This window comes from Rhopalosiphum maidis, chromosome 2 (genome assembly GCF_003676215.2).
Source record: "Rhopalosiphum maidis isolate BTI-1 chromosome 2, ASM367621v3, whole genome shotgun sequence".
Classification (NCBI taxonomy): Eukaryota; Metazoa; Arthropoda; class Insecta; order Hemiptera; family Aphididae; genus Rhopalosiphum; species Rhopalosiphum maidis.
Genome location: NC_040878.1, coordinates 7,391,435 through 7,414,558, shown reverse-complemented (window position 1 = coordinate 7,414,558; position 23,124 = coordinate 7,391,435). Strand labels below are relative to the sequence as shown.

Sequence of the window (23,124 nt, the reverse complement as noted above, 5' to 3'; positions counted from 1 at the left end):
ATTTTTATAACTGTATTATTGGTATTTGGTACAATATCAATTTTTACCTCGTGCCTCCGCTGTTATAAGTACTTTTACTTTCCAAGGGAGACGTGTCTCATAGTTTGGTAATCACTAAACTATAGCATAATATAGCAACAATAGTTCCCACTAAGAATCATTTTTGTTTGCAATGATTTATCTTTGAATTAAAATTTAACACAATATCCATTAGTCATTATAATAATATACTTTATCAATTACGAGATACATTAATATGCAGCAGAGTGACTCCCCCTGTTTTTCATGTCGTTTATTTACAAGTTTTGAGGAGTTTCTTGCAAAAATTGAGTTTAGGTTGCGTTTACGGTTTATTAATACTATAAAGTTTTGTATCGAGCGAAAGGTTACGCAAAATGCTTTTAAACCATATTAAATACCTTACTCGTATAATTTCGTAATCACGTGGGTATAAAATTATTATAATAATAATTTGGTGCGAGTTTGGAAAATCGTGTTATACGCCGTTATCACCTCTAGTAAAGGTCGAATCGACTCTAAAGCATACATTTTGTTCTTTTATAGTTTTTTTTTTTTTTGGTTTTGTTACTAACAATACGGTAGTGTAACAATATCCGGCGAATACACGTCATCGATGTATTGCATTGCACGCGAGGGTTGTGCGACGAGCGCCCGTGACAAAATTATAATATGAATGTGGTTTTTTTTCTAATCTCAAAAATCAAAGCGCAAACAGTATTTTTTTTATTTGTCAATACTGTGCATGTAGTATGCTCTTCGATCGTACTCGAATACAATGTATGTCCTATCCATTTGCATATTGTGTATACATGCTGAGTTTAGGTGGCAAACGAGGACGAAAGATTGGTATTGCGATTGCAAGAAAACAGTGAACAAGCAGTGGCGGTGGTAGTACACGGCTGGAAGAGTTTGAATGCTGCGAAATACAGATATAGTCTTTGTGATTTGAATGGGAGTAGGAAACAGCACAAGACAGAAATCGGTCCGTTGCTCACGATAATAATATATACAATATAGATGAGTATTTTATGTTTTTTCTTATTTTTAGCATAAACATAGATTTTCACGGTCGACGTGTGTGTCTATTTTCTTCAAGACTCGGAGTAGATACTTGTTATAATAATTCTGTACTTGATTGAGAATAAAAAAATATTGAAATTTGCACAAAGATTTCATTAATGGACGTACCTAATAAAAATTTAGATTATTGACCAATGACCATATTATTAGATTCTGAGTGAGGTGTAGTGAATGTATTGATTTTATAATGTATATGTTTTTTAAATTTATTTTTATGACAGTCATCTAACCTTTTGGTTTTGGAGCAGTAAAAGTTTCTCAACCATAAAAATAAAAACTTTTCAGTAAATAATTAAAGTGTACTTTGCTAACGCCAATCTCCAAGTTTGGGGAAAAAACAAATTTTTTACGCAAAATCAGTTTTCGACTAAATTTATTTCGTTTTTTTTTTACGTATTTCAAAAGAATATATATTGAAACATACATTTTTAATTAAATATTTAAAATAGCATTTTCTAGACATGATATGCTACGTAGGAATGTTGGCTTCTTGTAATATTATTAAAACCATAACATTTTTGACTTTTATTAGTTTTTTTCAATATATGAAAAATATCGTGAATTTTCATCACTAGACGTACTACCGCTTCAAGACTACAAATATTACCATTTCTATATTAATTTGATATTAATCGTAAAAAACATATTCATATGAGATATTATACTAGATTATGTAATAAATATTTTAAAATAATGTGTGTGTAATACAAGTTTTATTCGTTAATATTGTAATAAAGCTTGAAAATTAGGTATAAGATTTCTCATACATTTTTCTTTACACAATTAAGAATTTAAAAAATTCATTTTTTGTTAATAAGAAGTTCAAATTTTTACTAGTTTTATCAAAATAGGTGAATAATATTGTAGTTAAAATTTAGTACAGTTTCTCACAAATTTTTTTTTTGCAACAATTAAAAATCTTAAAAAAATAATAATTAAACAAAATCAATAAATTATTTTTTTAAAGTCTAACTTTGAAATGTCGTTAAAAAAATAGGATATTTTAACAAATTGTAATGGTTTTAGTTATTTAGTTGTAATTTAACAAAAATATTATTCGTAGAAATTTGAAACTTTGCCATTATGTATATTATTATTACAACACCCAATGACATTTTTAAAATATTTAGATTAATTATAAACTATTTATACCACGAACAATTTACATCGGTCTACGCCTCTACGGCATGTCGATATAATTGACTTATAAATTAATAAAATCTTGTAATATTACACTTATGAAATAATATTAATATTATAGTTATTATTATTTATGTAATATATGTTTAAAAATTAATTTTATGTATCATATCAGTAATATTACTAATAGAAATTAATAATTGATAATTGGAAATTTAAATTTAAAAAACGAACAATAATACATCATGATACGATTATAATTATTAATAATATAATACCAGCTAAATTCGACGTTTTTTGCAAACATTTATTCAATCTGAATTAATAAAGCAATAAATTACTTTTAGCAATATAAATATTTGATAAAATATCCTTAGAAATATAGACTGACATACTACACTTGCTTAGAACCGTTTTTCGTTTGTAATGATTTATCATCTAAATTACTTTCATGATGACGTACACTTGCACGCGCTATACAGCAGAGCGAATTAATCGGTTTTTATTTTTAAATTAAAATATTTAAACTGAATATTTTACATTAATTAATTTCGATACAAAAATAATGAACACCAACTCAATGGCTAAAATTTATTATTTATGAATTATAAATGTTTTATATTTATACAGCAGGATTGAAGTGGCTGCAGTTGAGGATACATAGATAGTACGTGAGTTCATGTTATTACTTATAACTAGTTTTTCTATTTCTCTGCTCATTTGAAATGTAAATAAAATAATAATCTAAATTCTGATTATGTATTAGAGTATTTAGGAATATATTGTAACTATACAGGAATTTATGAAAATTAAGGTTACTGTTATAAAAAAATAATGAAAAACTTTAAGTACCAATTTATGGTAAAAATTGCTTTTATTTTTCATACATTTAGTATATGTACCTGTTTACTTGCTTAATTTATTCATTGATAAAATGATTTTTATTTAATTTAGAAAAATAAAATATTTCTACATAATAAATACATAATCTATCTTATACAAATATAATATTATTAGTAAGTTTTACTGCGATGACTTAAAAAGCGTTGTTTTTAATACATCGGTTGAACCGTGTAGTTTTATTTGAAAAATCACAGTAGGTACAGATAAAGTTTACAAAGTTCCCACAGAATACCAACTATTCACAGTTCTTGGAAAAACACATTTCCTTTGATGTTTACATTTCTTAAGTGCTTGTTGACCCAAAAATGTTCATTCAAAGAGAACATAAATATTGTCGACGACGATAATAAATATTGTTTTTCAAACAAATTACACAATTTATGCAATTCTTTTTATTAATCGTCGGGTTTTCTAAAATAAAATATAAGAATAAATATTCGTGCTTTCGTGATATGTTTTTAATGAAACAAACGCAATATTGTCTTGGTCTAAAAATAATGTGTTTTTCTATTAATTTTTGTGAAAGTACCTTTATTATTAAAATTGAAAAAATAAAATAAAATAATATGTTGTACGAACTTTATATTTTGTAACAAAATTCAGTACTCATTTTTTACTGAATTTTTGTTTTTGTATGTACAGCGAATTTAAGAGATTAGTAGAATATTCCAACTTTTCTGTTGGAATATAGGCTGTAGAGGTAGAGTTAAAGCTACAATAGAATTTTATGAGATTTTTGGAAATCAGAGCATGTTCTCTGGTCATTGTGATTTAAGTATATCTATACAGCACACAATATAATGAGTATTGATGTTTTCAGATTCAAAGGTTTTGAAATGAAAACGACTTACAAGCGCTGAAAATAGAAAATGAACAGCATTTTGCACTTTGGTAGATGATAGAGAACGATGGCTGTCAGTAAGCGAGAGTAAGGAAAAAGTTTGTTAGAAATCGGGTAAAAGTAAGCATACATAATAGGCATATAGAAACTTGAAAAGAATTTAATTACATTTTTTGTATAACTAATTTTTTATTTTATTATAAGTAATATTTATATTCAGAGAATGTATATTATAATCTGCAAGCATTAAAATATTGGATTAGGATCGGAACTCAGTTAATAATTTTCCAAACTCAAAAATACTCATAAAGTCATAAGTCATTTATACTTAAACATTTTGCTAATCGATATTGTTTACAAAACCAAAAATATTACGTTTTCATCAGAACAGAAAATATTTTCATTCTTTTACTCTGGCACAAGTCCTACCTGAGGATATTTATATAATATTATAATATTTTTATAATATAATGTACATTGTACATTATTACATTATATGTGATTATAAGATATTTTATGGCGATTGGTACCAGTGACGAATATTATTCGTACTCCGTAAGACCTATTGTGTCACGTAGAGTACGTGACCTGGAAAAACAGGCGTACTCATGTGCAATGTACATTTATATGTCATTTAATGTGCATATAATGTGCTACAAAAAGGATCGTGTAAACCGGGTCGTTGGCTCAATAAACCATTTTTTTAACCATCGGGTATTTATATATAGAGCATTGTTCACAAAATGGGATTCGTGTTTTAAAAAAGCTTTTAAGTTCTAAAAGTCACTAATCTTACAAACCCGGAATGTAATCGCTTGGCATATTCAAAAAATTACCTATAAGACTGCGCTTATTTTATATTCGTATTATTTACATAATTTCATTTTGAATTTTATCCACAAGAAATACATTTTTAAACATCATATATTTTTTTATCAGAAGTACGGTTTAAATGTATTTAATATTTTATTGCAACATCGTGTTTTTCATAAAATATTTTATTTTACATACTTTTAATTTCATTGATAAATAATTTGTTCAAGTCTGATTAAAATAACGAGAATGTTTTATGTAAATACTTTATTTTGCTCAGAATATAATTTTAAATTAAAATACAAAGTGATTCAAAAGAGTAGAAAATAATTTTAAGATACTAAAAAGACATAGTTTAGAAATTCTTTAAATACTTATATTCTAACACACTAAAAATTATGTTAAATCATAGATATTAATTCTTTATAAATAACAATTAATACTGTCCACCATAATGTTTTTATCGATTGCAAAAAACTATATTAGGTATTGAAATTATTTTAAAAATGTCATATTTTAAAATTCATGGATGTTTAATAACTGGATATTTAGTATGATACAGTTTGATGGGATTTAACTTGACAGTTGATACAAAAAAAATTATATAATATTAATACTAAAAAGTAAAAAGTAAAATAAATCATTATCGTTTATCTTTTCTTCTACATAATACAAATCAATAATGCAAGGTAATTCACTAGATAGGTATATAAAAAATCTATAAATGTTTTTTTTTTCCAGTAGGTACTTATTACAATAATATTATATTATAAAGTTATTTATTATTTGTTATGGTTATAAATCTTAAATACTTAATTGGTTATGGCTAGAAAAATTAACCTTGGAATAATCAATTAAATATTCTGATGACATTCTTAAAAAAAAATGATAATCATCAAAGCACAATGATATTATCAAAGTTATTAATACCTATCATAAGTAGGCATAATTTTTAGCTTTAACATAAAGTCGTTTAAAAATAATATGATTTATATAATATGTTTAACGGCTAGCAGTTTAATAGTTATTGTTTTCAATCCCAACTGAACTTTATATTTGTATCTAATATTAAATAGTATAATAGAGACAATTAGAGTTATTTAATAGTTTAATTGATGATAAACGCAATATAATTTAATCATGTGCATTTTATTCGCGTGGTAATACCACAAAATGATGAATATTTATTATTTGTTATTCTTGAACTTAGAATATTATAACCATTTGGGTCATCGGCTGACAATTGATGAACAACATTATTATTATATTTATTAATGTAATAAAAATATACGAGCATAATATACTAGTATTTAGTTGTTTGCTTTCGCGAATGTATTATACGACTTTTATTTCGATTGTATATTTATAATAATAATATTTATACATTTATTGTTTAAATATTTAAAAATAAATATAATACCGATTACTGGTACTGTATTGAAATGTCTCAAATAGCATTTAAAAAAATTGTAATATGTATTGATACGTTTTATAATGATACAATATTATTATGGTATCAGTTTACGTTAAACACGAAAATTCATATAAATTTATTTTTTCGTAAATGTGTACATTACGCCCTCATCAACTACAATGTATATTGTGTTTGTGTATACTGTATAGTGTATACAAATGGTATACATATACAACGACTAATATAATGAGTTTTCATAAAAATAAAATATTTTCGTCCCTTAACGAAATGGACAAACGTTTTTTTTTTTACTCTACTAAAGCTGTCACTTCAATCGCATTATAAATTGTAAAAATTTGTTTATTTTTTTTCGTTGCGTTTGTGTTTCACGCACATTTATTTAACTGCTCTCGTATAGGCAGATACCAGAAACGGTTTATTTGAAATGTTTTAACATTTCTATATTATAATAAACGCCACGATGACATTTTCCATTGCCCGATGTATTGCGAATTGACCTGCGTGAGTTATTTTAATTTTGTTTTTAATGAGATTAAACAGTGGTTAAAGTGCAGTCTTATGTATAATTTGCAGCACATGTGGGTCGTCTTTTTTACGAACGGCGAAATCAAATTACGACGAGCGTGTGGACACGCTTTCGAAAGTTAAATCAAAAATAAATTAATAATTATTGCGTACAAACTGAAGTAAAAGATTGAAATTAACGTGAATTGGTTATATGGATTACACCAATTAAGAATTATTTTGGATGTGCTTGTACATACGTATATAATATATTGTATGTGAGCCTTAATCCATAAAATTATGTAATTCTAGTCATTTTATAGAATTACGGGTACTTTCAGTTAATGTATTGAATGAATCCATCATAAATACATACTTTAACTAGTTATTCTACATACTAATTAGATATTTTATAAACTAATAATAACGGTCTAGCTAATGTATTTAAAACTATTTTTGAATCCATGTATAAAAAATAAAAATTCATTTTGAAAAATTCAATTATGATTTGTACAACGTTAATTTATTAGAATTATTAAAATGTTGAACAAATAAAATATTTAAAAAAAATTTAATGATAATATTAAGTCGAACAAGTCCTAAATTATTATACAAAATATAAATATTAATTTTTTAACGTCAATTTATTAGAATTATTAAATTATTGTTATTTTTACAAATTACAATTTATTTATTAGTACACGAACTTTTTGGATGACGTTTAGAGGCACATTTTGTGGTGCACTTTTGTTGACACGTGTATTTGAAAAATCCTTGACCATTACCTAGTGATTAGTATTCGAGTACCTTTCGAAGACAAATATCTTCATCTGGGACGTCACTGACGTTATCTACTTCAGTCCCGGTTATCTACCTAACGATGACTATAAATTGGATACATTAAGGAACCCCGACTGGTATTCTATTTATCAAACAGTAAAACCGTGTAGTTTATATATTAATGAGCATATTTAGAAATTATATAGAATTACAGAATAACTAGATATTTGATAAAATAACGTATCACTTTCATTACCGTTAACGTATTATATATACACCTGGCTCTAAAGTCGGGAAACAAAGTGAGAGTCACGACTGGGAGGGGTAGAGGGCGTTTATTTTATCGATTGAAATTTTGTTACATAAATCCATCGGAGACTTGGCAAATTATCAAATCGCCGAGCGCCCGAATAAACTCTTAATTTTGATTTCTACGGTCAGCCCCATGATTTATTCATTGTAGGCCAATATATACACAACATAATGTACACTCACAATTCCACACGAAATACATTATAAACACACATATACAGTGTTATAGTTGATTATGTTTTCACGAGTAGTTAGTTTATTTTTAAGGTCGATAAATACAAATTGATTACGGGTGTTTTAATAATGAAATTGTATTTTTAATAAAACGTATTATATGCGAGTAGAGGCACAAATATAAAAATGTAAAATGTTGAGTTTATGGGAACATTTAGCATAAACTATTTGGTTTAACAGTTATTTTAATATCGAACATAATAAAAACAAAAATATACCGTAATACATAGGTACCTCCTGTATAGAAATACTTTAAACTTATAACATGTTTTAAAAATAAAAAAAAAGTTATCGTGTATGTACTAGTTTTATGCGGTCTAGAAATAGTTCAAAACAAAATAAAACTTTTATGTACACCGCAAAAATTAAAATATTATTTATCTATAAATCACGTTTTAAATAACATTTTCAGTCAATGTTTCAGCGCCGGAAATGACGGTTCGACAATATATTCTATTCTGTGATATTGTTTTAATAGTATGGTGAGTAAATATCGCTCATGATAACAAAATTTGCAAACAATACGATTTTTTCGGATATTTTTCAGCGATCAATCATCGCACGTCTAACGTACACGTAATAATATTGTTATTATCTAAATTGAAATCAGATTATTTCAATGATCGAGTGTATGTGAATTGCTTTTTTTTTTTAGTTTTATTATTCGTACAGGCCCGACATATGCGTATAATGTAAAACGGTAAACCGTTTTTGAATATAAATTCAAATCGTCCCGAGTTTAATTATTCGTTTCGGGCCTACAGTTTCTAGAAGTGCCTATACGCGCGACCTTTGTGTCTGACTGTCACGTCATTATAATACGAGCGACGCACTCGCACGCCGCAAAGTCGAAATTCCCGTGACCCGGGGACGTCACAGCGTAGCTTTTTCAACTTATGTTTTTCACCCCGTTCGGTCACTGGTGCCGCCGACCAGAATTTCGTATTTAGACGTTGTTTATATATACATTAAATACAATACGCGCGCCATGTATATATATATACGTATACCATGCACGGTCGTGGCGGCACCGAAAAAAGTTTTTCCCGACGGATGGGGTGGGATCAATAGTTCGCCACCGTAACTGACGACGACATGAACCCGGCAAGAGAGAGGACGGAGGAATCGTTCTCTATGCCATCATTCGAACGGGTGGCCCCGCAAACAACGCGGGCTCGACGAAACCCTTTAATATTATTAAAAAAACGGTATTACCGTGGCGAATTCGAAATAAGCGAACAGAGCGCGACGCGACCGGGTTAAATTGAAAAACAAAAAGGATTAAATTCGGCGAACAAAATCTTTTAGACCTTTAGTGTGCGCGTTCAAACGGCTGTGTCGGAAACAATATTTTTTCCGCTACAATTATTATCGTACCTATACGATTATTAAACCTTTTTCGTATATTGTTACGCGCGTCAAATAATTTATTAATGTATTATTATTATTATTATTTTTATACGGTATAGAGAACAAATTGGATGTGCACTATAATAATATAATATTATATAGTTCAGCCTCGACGGAGCGGTTAACAAGTGTCACACTCGAGTGTTATAATAACTACTCGTATATTAAAATATATATATTTCGTTTCATTGCAGCGGTATATAATAATTCGATATCTGTGCGGCTTGTTATTGACAAATATAAATCACTAAAACTCGTCGTGAGACGTCGTATAACATTATCGTAACGCGGCCGGTCTAATCGGTGCCGTTAATTAAATCACTATTCGATTACAGCAAAATGATTGAACGACAATAATTATAACACACGCATAAATCTATGTATAATTCGTATTCGTGTACAGAGTGTATCCGGACGAGTGATGTATACGTATTATGACCTACGACGTATATATTTTGCTGTCGGCCTAAAACCGTCAGATCTTCTTGAAAAGTCGTATACGTCCTATTTATCGGATACCTATACGATAATTTGACGCGCAATACGTATTTAAGTCGAAACTTAAATATACTATTACTGCCGATTGCACGTAACATAATTATTATATCATCGCGATGTGTAGTAGTTAAATAACGATTTTTCCGCAACATCGCCGCGCGCGCCGTAATTGTAAGATTTCCGATTCGTTTAGCATTTATTTTGGACCGCGGTTATAACTTTATACCGGTCACATCACACGCACGCACACGTACGCAATAATATAGTATACTTAGTACTTGCACACTGTGTGTACGGCGTGCCGGTAGCATCGCATATTTGAATTTCACGGGCTGCCGGTGAGGGGTGTAGCTGTAGCAGTTGTCTGTGGTCGGCCGCATATACCTACACATAATATTAAACCCGCTATATTAGTGGACGAAAACTTTCATTTTGTGTGTTCAGTAGACGTTTTATTTTTCGAAATTGTTTTTTTCCACAAAAGTCATTAGACGCATGCAAAGTCGATATTTATTAAATTATTTAGTAATCCGGTTCCGGTCTTGCGTGTTATTATATTATATATATATGTTTTTTTTAACGAATGAAATTCGAAAAATTAATAAATAAATAAGTATACGAAAACTCGTCACGTGCACATGGTCGACGGTTAGTTTATTATTATACGTGACATATTACAATAATAATATAAAGGCCCCGTTTCTCGGTCTTCGATACGATGCTTTACCACGACAAAAAACACATATCTACGACATAATTATAATAAATTTACGTACCATTCGAAGTCGTAGTTTGTCTATTGTAGATTTTAGGTTAGGTTAGGTTAGACAATTAAAACTTTGTTCGAGAATCCTCCTGATCAATCTCATTTTTTTCATTATTCGAGTTAAGTTTTATTAGAGCATAACAGAATTGCAGGTAAATTAGTTTTTCCACTCACAAGTTTATTCAGGCGATATAATTACAAAAATAAATAAATAATAATATTAAAAAAATATCAATACATTATACTCGTATACAATGACCAAACTATTATTAATTTATCTACAGTCAATCAATATTTTATATCATAGATATATCTAACGTTAAAAAAATTACTATTTGTTGAAAATCGGTACAAAATACTGATAGTCGAGGTTGGTATTTTTTACAGTTTACAGTCACAAAATTTAGTGGGAAGTCTGACTTGAAATCAGTACTGTCCCGTCAAATGCAATACACTTTTGGTCGCATGTTATTGATCACACTAATAACTAATAGGTATTATAGTATATTAATAATAACAATAATATGTGTACACTGTATATAGTATACATTGCAATAAATCGTGTACGTTTAATCATACGGTAGTGTTCGTATATTATGAATAACGATCTCGCCGAAGCCATCTTAAATTATTGTCATAGCATGTAATAATATAATAATTAGTCGAACCACTCGAGGTGTAATAAAATCGACGCTAATTGATTACGAGACCGATAAATCGTATTATATATTTTTATAGTGGGTACGACCGGACGAGGGACACATAATACGTTCATATACATATGTCACGGACGATGTTATAAATTTAAGTATTATCATTACCGATTTCGGCATAAGTTCGCGGTCGTGTGTAAGGCGACTGCGCCTATAGCATGTGAATTATACCGCGTGCGATGAGATAACCTGAACTATTGTTATATCGTAAATATTAAAAAAATATCAGCCAAGACCGGGCAAGTCAATGATATTTCTTAACCGAATTAATTTGAGCTGCATGATGGAAACCATGCGATTAACTTACAACCTTACGTTTGTCACTACATTTTTTTCTGGTACATATATGGCCCACAGATAGCTTAAAATAATAGATAAATATCAATGAACGCGGGCAATACGTTTAGTATACGACAGGAATAATAAGAGATAACTTATGTCATTTTATATCATTACCATGACGATAATCTTTTATATTTTGTTCTTTTGAGAATCGTACCGATTAATATATTTTATTTTTGTATGCATGTGTTATTGTTAATAATACAACTTTCCTGAAATTACCGCATACAATACTGTTTGGTATGATAATAATATATTTTTATTTAATTAAATCTGGCTGATGGCAACAAAACGAGAAGCATGTTTAAGAATTACAGTTTTTAATTTCCTATCGTGTACCATCAATTATCCACAAACAAACGTAACAACTCGAATTTAATTGAAAGTAACTCGTTTTTTACTAAGTTGATATCGATGAAAATCAATTGAGTTGATTAAAATTAACTTGACTTTAACTTGTAACTCGTTTATATACTCAGCATCGCTATCACACATAATATTATAGTAAACAAGAAAAACAGTTGTGTAGTATAAACGAATAATAAAATATATAATTTACACACATAATATGTAGGTATACGTATTTATGTATAACCGCGCATTCGATGTATCATTATATCAATGTTATATTATGTGTACCATAATGTTCTGCTATACCAAATATGCGTCACATATGCACAACAAACATTGATATTACATGTACGTTCGAGATATCGTAATCCCCACCGGTTTAGTGATAACTCAACATTTGGACGGTCCTGTATATGATATTGTATACGACGGCTTTAGTATAATGCGTGGTTGTATCAGATGAAGATTATAAACTCGAATGTGAATGATTAGTGCCGATAGCATTCGTCGTTAAACGCGCATGTCACGGTATTTTAATTATTATTATTATTATTATTGTTATTCAAATCGTTACTCGTTGTCATATGAATATAATGTTTTAAATCCATCTCGTACGCGTATATATATTATTGTACAGTAATATTATACGTGTATTTTTGGTCGTGTTAATTGTGCTCGTTATTTAAATACATCGATACATAATATATTAATAATACATAACGATAGATACATATGGCTCTGGGCGCTTTCGACTATGTCGTGCTTACGGTCACGTTACTCGCGTCCGCCGCGATCGGAGTGTATTACCGGCTCACGGGTGGCAAACAGCAAACGACACAGGTGAAACATAATAATATAATAATAATGTGCAAGTATCGTATAGGTACACGGCATAACAATATTTTACGTAATGTCCTAGTCGTACGACCGCTGCAACGGTCATTCTTTTGAACGCAACCGTATAGGAATATTCAAAACATTTATTTAAATAATTTGAACTAGCGCAATGTGACGTACTATATTTTAGTAGGTACCTGGGAAAATTGGGCAATACGCCAATGCATAAAATTCAGCAACCGAGTGTATACCGAGTGATTCAAAAACCATGTCTATATTCATTTTTCTTTTCACAACGAAGTAATTAAAATTCTGATTTTTGGAAATTTTAAACGACTAAATTTTTTGTATAATTTAAGGGATCAGTCGTGATAGTCATGATAATAATTAATAGGTATATGGCTAGTGATATCGGAGCTATAAATTATTATAAAGATTTTAAAATTATGTTAATACATAAGTAGTATTGCGGTCGCTAAAATGTTATAATTTGTAAAATTTGTTCAAGTATAACAAGTACCTACTTCTGTCATAGACTAAATAAAAATAGTATATCTATTTTATGTAATATGTTAAACTATTATTAAGGACTGTTTAATTCTTTGAAAGATATATTATAATCTTATCAGTATTTACGAACGAAAGCTTTTATTTACTATCCAAAATGTTTTATCATCGGGTGTAAACAAATAATGAGATATGTTATAATATTATCTTGTCATATTGGGAAATTAAAGTTTCACTTTTGATGGGATATGACTCGTTATCATCTATTATTGTGGAATCATTAGGAACCGTATTATCCGTCTACAGATATATTATTGGCCTTCATACAAATAAACATTAATGTAATCAAATTTAAAATGTTCTTAATGTATTTTAATAATATTTGTATACTTAATGTAATGTGTCAAGTATTCTTAAAAAAAAAAAAACGAATTTCTTGTTATCCGTGAGCCAATGCGGCTATAATTGCCATGGAATTTCCTTTAAATATGTATAAAAAAAAAATAAATAGTTAGTAGAGTGGAATAATAAATGCAAACAAATACAAAATAATCCAATACCAGACATATAAAAAAAAAAAAATACATTTATACATTTTTAATCCCGAGTTTCCCCAAAAAAAAAACAATTGCTTGGTTGTAATCAATTGTTATTTTTTGTTCATTTACTAATGGACTATTGAACGGATGATTTTAAATTACATATTTATGTACACACACACACACACACACACACACACACACACACACACACACACACACACACGAACACAAATATATATTGTAAATAATATTTCCAGGAGTACATGCTCGGAGACAAGAAATTGTCCATTATACCTGTGGGGTTTTCGTTAATGGCCAGTTTTATGTGTGCTACAGCCATGTTTGGGCTAAGCGCTGAAAACTACTTGAGAGGAACACAATTTATGGCCATTAACGCATCCAATATTATCGGTACACCTATTGTCGCCTATGTTTTTCTACCAGTATTTTACAAGCTCGGATATTTGTCCGTTTACCAGGTAAATCATTATTATGTAAATATTATATTTCATTAATACGTTGTATCACTACATACAACAATGCAATATAATATGCGGAATACACTGCAGTGAAATGCCTATAAAATAAATGATGATTATAAATTATAATAATAATTTAATATTGTATTAAGACTCTTGATAAATATTTGACATTTTACGCAGGCATTTAATAGGTATTTCATGATTAATTTTGTGCTTTGATCTCTTCCTTTTTTTAATTTTACAAACGATACACAATTTAAATTTAATTAATATTAATTTTGCAATGATGTTTACTTATATACATATAAATGTATATAAAAAAAATAAAGGCAATTTTTTGAAATACGTAAACTGTTAAAAATAAAGACAGGAAACTCAATAAATGTCTGTAGGGTAATATAATATTATGTCTTTGATACAATATTATCATGGTAGTTAATAGATTTTATTAAAATTTTTCTCATTTTTCTCAAAATTCTTATGAAATTTTATATAATATCTATACTCCACTAAATTAATTTAAAATATGTAGGCATATATACGTCATATATATTAATTCATTATTTATTTTAGTTTAAAATGATTGACTATTTAATGTCTTGTATCATGTTAAATAATGTAGTTCATTCGGTGTTATTTTCGGAACACCTATTTTATTATTGATCACTATTGTAGAATAATATACTTACACGCCATTGTTTTCACAGTAGTTCGATTTTAGCCCTTTGGGACTTTTCGCTGAAGTTCGGTCGGGTAGTAATTTTCAACCGAATTCACCCGTTCGAAGTTTGTGTAACTAAATAACGTTTCTTTTATACATTTCTTCCGACTCGTGTAATTAAACCACGTCATTCAAGGGTGATCGGGAAATGAATAGATAGGTTGAATGAATCCAAACAATAAACGATAAGAAAACAACCTGTCCATTGCACATTACAGTGTATCGACGAGCGTTTATAATAATATTAAAATAGAGAATCTCAACTTCCTATCAGATAGTATACATATACATATATATATATATATATATATATATATATATATATATATATATATATTATATATTGTTTAAACACGCGTATAAATCTATTCACTAAAAATGGGAATGAATTTTAATAACAAAATAAATCGATGCAATATTATTATTATTTCAGTATTTGGAAGAACGTTTCGGCAAGTCAACTAGAATCGTCGCATCTTTGGCTTTTAGCATCCAGACGGTGCTGCGCACTGCTCTGGTACTATACGCGGCCTCGTTGGCTCTGAACGCGATCGCCGGCTTTTCGCAGACCGCGTCCATGATGGTCGTCGGCATATTGTGCACCTTTTACTCGACCGTTGGCGGCATAAAAGCCGTGATCGTCACTGATTTGTTTCAGGTCAGCTGTGTGTTCAATTTTTAAATTTAGGTTATCGATTTAAAGCATTTTTATAGTAAATTTAATAGCAACGATTTTACGCCGACGATTATTATAATATTTTATATTTGAATAGCATACTTCTGGTTGTAATATGGTAACTGCATTTACGATAAACCTAATCCATTTGAGCAACGCACTATTACATCAGTATTTTAACAAAATAATACTTCATAAAATTGTCCTCTACTGTTTTTTATATTAATCCTGAATTTTTATGGATTGAAATTGCTGTATACGGTTTGATCAAAGTGCCGCATTGAAGACACGAAAGACGCGTATTCGATTATAAATTTACTTTACGAGTAACAGAAGTTGAATGTATGTGGCTACGTCTATGTATGAACGATGGATAGCTATTGCCTATCGTAATCAATAAGGCGAATGTTAAAACCAAATAGCATTAAGAGTCGGCCAAGTCGGGGTCTACGACCATATTAGCTATTAAACGTTTTATTCCTCCTAAAATTAGTTTTTTACATTTTACTTTGTTTTGACTTCATTGTTTGGTTATATCTACCATGCTTTGTTTGTCTGGTTTATAACGATAAGTGCATTAATACAATCGTATTCAAAATATCAGATTATAATATTGTAATTGAAAGATTGTATTAAATAATATAAGAGATGGTTTACAATTTCCATTTACCTAACTATCTGTTGAAATGTATAACTTATAATGTTGAAATTATTTTCATAATACCAATGAAATGTAAATATACAATCACATGCTGAAGTACTTATTGAAATACAATTTCGTTATTATAATTCGAATTCGGTTACAGGAAAAGTTTTAATTTGATTTTGATATCTCAAATGTTATAAAGCAATATTATAATATAGTACTTAGTGTTCATATTCAATTTTTATGATACTCGCTATAGCATGTTTTTTTTCTTTGTCTCTTTGACTATGTTAATGATAACATATTATTATAAAGAGTAAAACCTTATAAGTTATAATTAAAATTTAAAATCGAAGACCTTTTATTGAAAATTTAATTTTTTGAAACGATTCCGAAATTATTTCCCGATACTCATTCATTATTTTAAATAAAATCTACTACAGATATTATTATTAATGTTTGAGTACAAAGTTTTAAGATATTCCATTTACAATATTCAAATTTTATAAAGGTATAAGTATTTGATACACACGAAATATTAAAACATTGTAACCTACAAACGTTTCACCAACTAGATTAAAAGAAATTATATATTACTTCAGACAAACAAATGATTATTAGATTTTCTATCATTTGCCCAGAGTTCAAATTACATTTTCAAATAATCGCTGTACAAACGACTTACTATTTTTGAGGTTTTGGAATGATGTAATAAGTAATTCTTGGTTTAATTTTGTTAATGATTTAACATACCAGGTTATATAATAGATTCAGAAACCAGTGATTAATTTGTTCCAAAGTTTGTTCTGCATTAATTGATTACTTATTGTTTTAGATAATAAACAGTATACTCTATATTACATAAAACTCATTAAGTTTTATTTATAAAACTCGATTTATTCCCAATAAATTGATTTTCAGAACATGTACCTTAGTTGAAAGTCTACATCGACTTTGCGCTTTAGGCCACGTTTATACACGACGTTTTCCGCCTCGTATTTCAGGGCGTTTTCCGTCGAATTCAAAATTCATCGTTTCATATTGAAGTAGTTATATACTACGGATATGATATATACTTGGCGTTTTCATCAGCAGCGAAAATACCGACAAGCTTGGGGTTTGACGGACAAACGCCGAAATAATAAAAACGAACTCCTAATTTTACATTGTTTTAAATTAGGACGGGTTGTGCTGGTGATGTAAAACGCTGTGTATAACTGCGGCTTTAAATTAAACACGCTTGGAAATTAAAACAGAATAGCATACGTCCTAACGTTATTGCTTTACTTATACGTTATTCAGTTAGAGAATAAATTATTATTTCATATCATCAATATCACCAAAAATATAGATTAAAATAATGCATTATAAACTATAATATATTTTAGACTTTGGTACAAAATATAATATACTATCATGATAAAAAAAATATATTTAATATAATATTTTTTATTTAAATACCTATTTATAATATTAATAGCCCAATAGGTATATTATTCGTAACGTATAATAAATATACAATGTTCACGCATGTAATACATAACAAATGATGATTTAAATTAAATGATGTAAGTAATTTTTCTGTATTGATTTACATTGATATTATAATATAATAATATAAATTTAATATAAATTTATTTTATATTAATATGTTTATTTTAAAATTGATGAACCTACGACGTAACTCGGTTTTTTGATTTGTGCAGTCGTTGCTCATGTTCGGGTCCGTTTTCGCCGTCATTGCGGTGGCAGCGGTCAATGTCGGCGGACTGACAGAGATCTGGAGGATTGCCTACGATTATGGTCGCGTGGAACTGTTCAAGTGCGTTGAGACGAGTGGGTATACAGCGTGTGGGAGCGTTCTCCATTATTAATGTACACAAACGTCCCGACAGCTTTCAGATCGACCCGACGGTCAGACACAGTTGGTGGTCACTGATGCTGGGCGGCATGTTCACGTACGTCTCGGTGTACGGTGTCAACCAGGTGCAGGTGCAGCGTTACCTGACCATGAAGGACTACAGAACCGCGGTAAGGACCCTGTGGTTCAGCTGGCCGATAACCGCTTTCTTGTCGCTGTCCATGTGCTTCGCGGGACTGGCCATATTCTCCATGTACCGGGACTGCGACCCGATCAAGTTGGTATACTCCCCGGACTTGCGTTCGGCTCTGCAACGACATTACTGATAAGGTGTTTCCGTTCGCGCGTGTTTGTGTATATTCAGGGAAGGCAGAATAGCTAGTGGCGATCAGCTGATGGCTTTGTTCGTGTTGGACACGATGGCCCACTTGCCCGGATTAACTGGCTTGTTTTTGGCGGGCGTATGCTCATCCGCACTGTGTTCCGTGTCCGCAGCTCTCAATTCGCTAGCAGCCGTCACACTCGAGGACTATATCACGGTAATATTTTACATTTATTTATTCATTTTTCATTTTTTTTTTTTCATTTGCCGTCACGGTCCTTCTCACAAAGCTTATAGTCAATTTATCTCTCCAGGGGATGAAAGGTGGTCGATTGAAGACCGTATAAGCCGTAAGGGGATAAAAACGAAGACGCATAGTACTATAAAATGTATAAAACTTGATACGATATACACTTATATAAGCACTTTAAATCGTGGTCCGAAATATTTTTGTGATTTCGGGCACAAAAAATATCACATATATTATATCGCTTGTACCTGTATAGATCACAGCGATCGTCCTAAAATAATATTATTATTATTATTATTATTATTAAGGCGGTGTGAAACGATAATATTATTGGAATGTGTTTCGGATGTGTATAATATATAGCCACTGGCAAACGTCAACATACCCGATGAGAAACGCGTGATGTGGCTGAAGGTCCTTGTCGTTGTCTACGGGATCCTATCGATAGCATTAGCGTTTTGTGCGCATTTCGTGGGACCGCTGTTGCAGGCCTCGATGACGATTTTGGGCATTATCGGCGGACCAATGTTGGCGGTGTTCACTCTCGGCATACTTGTACCGTACGCAAACCAAAAGGTAACCATCAAATATGATTCGTTGTATACTTGTATAGCGCACGATAAAAAATTAAATATAAAGAAATTAGGAAAGTGGGTACCCTTCTACTGTACAGCAGATGTCGAGTGGGTCACTGTAATGAATGTGAAAATAGTTTGTCACATATATTTATTATAGGACTGGGTGCTGAGTGGTGCTTTTTGTTTCTTTGTATTATTTAATTATAAGTTTGAAAAAAATAGGATTAGAAAATTATATTCTACTAAAATAATACGTTAAAAAATAATTTTCTAAATTAATATTTTATATTTAATATTCCGTGTCGAAAAAAAAAATGAATAAAAACATGTGCATGAATAAACAATTTTACGCTTTAGTGATGTTTGACACTTTTTTAATATTTTTAGCACTACTGAACATCATAATGGTGCTGAAAATGACAACAATATTATGTATCACAAGATTTTAGGCTTAAATTCTATATAGGTATCTTAACGTAGTGTAATTCGCTTTTTGTTAAAATCATCTTTGAATCAGAAGAAATGCAATTACAAATATGCAATAAATTAAAATGTTTAAAAATTAAAAACAGAATATTTTTTTACTCCCAAGCAATTCTCATACATGCAGATCTATTGTACTTTTTTTCTTAAAACTCCCTCTTTATACAATTGCTTATGATCATGTAGACATGCCAAATTTTGATATTGATGTTATCTATGAAATATAAGCTTAATTTAGTTACTCTGGTCAATGACTAGAAGTGTATTTTTTAATGCATTTTTATTCGACGATTTGATTTATTTTTATTATAATTTTAATCATCTCTACTATAACCATCAATAATACATATTATTAGATATATATTTTGATAGTTATTAATCAATTGTATGCATTATAATTTTATGATAGATCAGTAGATCACCATATCCTATAATAGATCACCTGTTACACGAATCTCGTAACTTTTAATAGTAAGTTTTGAAAATTAATTCTAAGACAAGATTTTATAGTAATACGAATATATATTTTTATTTTTTTTGTCTTGTTCGACCGGTTTTAGTTACTGTATTGTTATAACTGTGCATATTATGTGTTATGAATACAGGGTGCTCTGATAGGCCTGGTCGCGGGCCTCGTCTTTTCATTTGTCTTGGGACTAGGAGGACCCAAACCGCCCGTGAACGATTTGCCCACCTACACTAACGGATGTTCACCGGACTCGTTTCACAATTTCGATGTAAACGTTTCTTCTACTACTCTACTGCTAGCGTCTACGTCCACACATGAGTGAGTATAGAGAATTTACATTGTACACGATACATAATATCTTGTAAATTGCGTTTGAACGTTTGAAACTTGAATGAATCGTGCACGACGTGGAGTATAATTTAAAAAAAAATAATAGTAATATATAATATTATGCTATTGGGCCATTTGATACAGTCATAGTATGTAAAAAAGGTAACACCCGCATAAATATAGTTTTTAGGTTTAAATATATACTGTGATCGCGATTTAAGGTATAATACTTAGTATTTCGGCCGGATGACTTTTACGATTCTATTTCGATTTTTTTCATCGTAAGGTACTTAATATAAATTACATTTATTATTTATAAAATTCAAATTTGGTATCTTTTTTTCCAGCACATGAATTGTAAAAATAATATACATCACCTTTTTGAGTTCAAATTAGATTTTTTTTTTTTTTAATAACTGACATATAATATTTTTTTTAATCTAAGAAATTAAGTGATTGGAAATGAGTTAAAAATTAAACGAATCAGTATAAAAAAATCATACAAAATTTTACGAAGGTTGAATAAAAAATAAATAAAAACAATGCAATAATATTTAGGAAAAAAAATGCCTTTTTATTATTGTTCACATTGTTTATACATTTTTATCTTTTATGAAATTCCATGTAATTTCCTACGATTTGTATTGTTATATAATTTTATTTGAATTTGTGTGATTTTTAACTTATCCCCAATCACTAGAATATTTAGATAGTAATATTTAAAAGTCGAAATTATCTAAAAACAAAATGAAATTTAGAGTTGAACTGAAAAAGAGGACAGGGGAAAAATGTGCGCTATAATGATTTTCGTTTGTAAGTGGGAAGAGTAGGTAATCATTCTGCTGTCCAATAGGTGTTGTGTAACTTAAAAATTGAAAAGTAATTCACTGTAATGCGAGTGTTAAATTTGAATTTGAATTGCTATTAAAGCAATTTATTTTACTATTATTAGTACTATAAAATATAAATGTAGATTGACTTAATTTTTGCCAAAATGATAGAATTTTAAAATGTCATTACTTCTATAAAATATATTAAAAGTACTCACAAATAATTTTCTCAAATTATAGTAAAATAACAAAAATCGTTATTCTTAGTTTAATTATCTAATTTCGAATTTAAATGCTTATAAGTAAAAATCGTGAATTTTTAAATATTTATAAAAAAAACTTATGAGTAATTTTGTGTTAAAATGTCAAGCACTTTGCCGCAGTAAACATTTTTTTTTTATTGATATTTGTAGAAATAACTGTCTAAAAATAAATTATAAAGAGTCAAAATACTTTAAAAATTTCATTATGTATAAAAGATGGCAATATAAATATTCGGTGAAAATTTTAAATATTTATCGTGATCACACTGTATGATGAAGTGATATAGAACGATATTGATATTCAATTATATATAAGTAGCCAAATGGTATTTAGAATTATTCAGATTATTATTACTATAGATATTATACATAGATATTTATTTTTATTTAAATTTAAATTTTATTGTATAGGTAAAAATGTATCAATAAATATATTTTTGATAATACAATAAGATATTCATACTAAAAATAGCATTATACCGCATCACTATTGTCTATTTACATTTACATTATCACATTAAGTATAGTATCCTATCACACAGATGACTTGATTAATTTTTATTTTAGGATTCGTGAAGAAAGTTACATGTATTTGTATAAGATAAGTTACATGTACTACATAGTCATTGGATTCGCGATTACCGTATTAGTGAGTTTGGTGGCAAGCTTGTTCTTCGAATCCAATGTAAATACCCTGGATCCGAAACTATTTTTTTCGGCTATTCCAGAGAGTGTAGAAAGACAAGTCGAAACGAGACAAAAAAGACCTTCAACTGTTTCAAAAACCGTCACGTTTTCCATTAATTCATGAAAAATATCATTGTTTATTATTATTATTACTAATATTAATAGTTTAATTTATGATGTGAATTTTTGTTTGATTTTAATCACTGTTACCCCGAAAGTGAATTATTTATTTATATATTTGTTGAGTATGATGTATCTATTCGTGTTTTCTATTTTTACCGTAATAATAGATTTTTATGATATTTTTGAATAAAAAATTGTTATAAAAATAATATGTTTTTTTAGCATAACATCCAAAATTCCAATTTATCTTATGAATAAACAGTGGTGGGGCGAGGATGTGAGGATTTTTTTTTTGTTTCCACTACATTCATTTTCTGCGGGCGTTCCCGAGGTTTTCGATTATGATACAAAATATTAAATAAATCAAAATTAAT

The 23,124-nt window shown here is 29.1% G+C and overlaps 1 protein-coding gene across 1 annotated transcript; it reads left to right on the top strand.

Moving 5' to 3' along the window:
• Window positions 1-12,605: 12,605 nt before the first annotated feature.
• LOC113551911 (putative sodium-dependent multivitamin transporter) lies at window positions 12,606-22,900 on the top strand. Its single transcript, XM_026954486.1, has 9 exons — window positions 12,606-12,983; window positions 14,287-14,508; window positions 15,666-15,890; window positions 18,261-18,376; window positions 18,450-18,692; window positions 18,780-18,954; window positions 19,351-19,563; window positions 20,654-20,835; window positions 22,508-22,900. The coding sequence occupies exons 1-9, from the start codon at window positions 12,876-12,878 to the stop codon at window positions 22,749-22,751; spliced, it is 1,728 nt and encodes a 575-aa protein (XP_026810287.1). The 5' UTR covers window positions 12,606-12,875; the 3' UTR covers window positions 22,752-22,900.
• Window positions 22,901-23,124: the final 224 nt, after the last annotated feature.

Coding starts and splice junctions, on each gene's coding strand:
- LOC113551911 (XM_026954486.1), top strand. CDS start 12,876: ATGGCTCTGGGCGCTTTCGACTATGTCGTGCTTACGGTCACGTTACTC. Junction 12,984..14,286: donor GCAAACAGCAAACGACACAG/GTGAAACATAAT, acceptor TAATATTTCCAG/GAGTACATGCTCGGAGACAA. Junction 18,377..18,449: donor GGTCGCGTGGAACTGTTCAA/GTGCGTTGAGAC, acceptor ACGTCCCGACAG/CTTTCAGATCGACCCGACGG.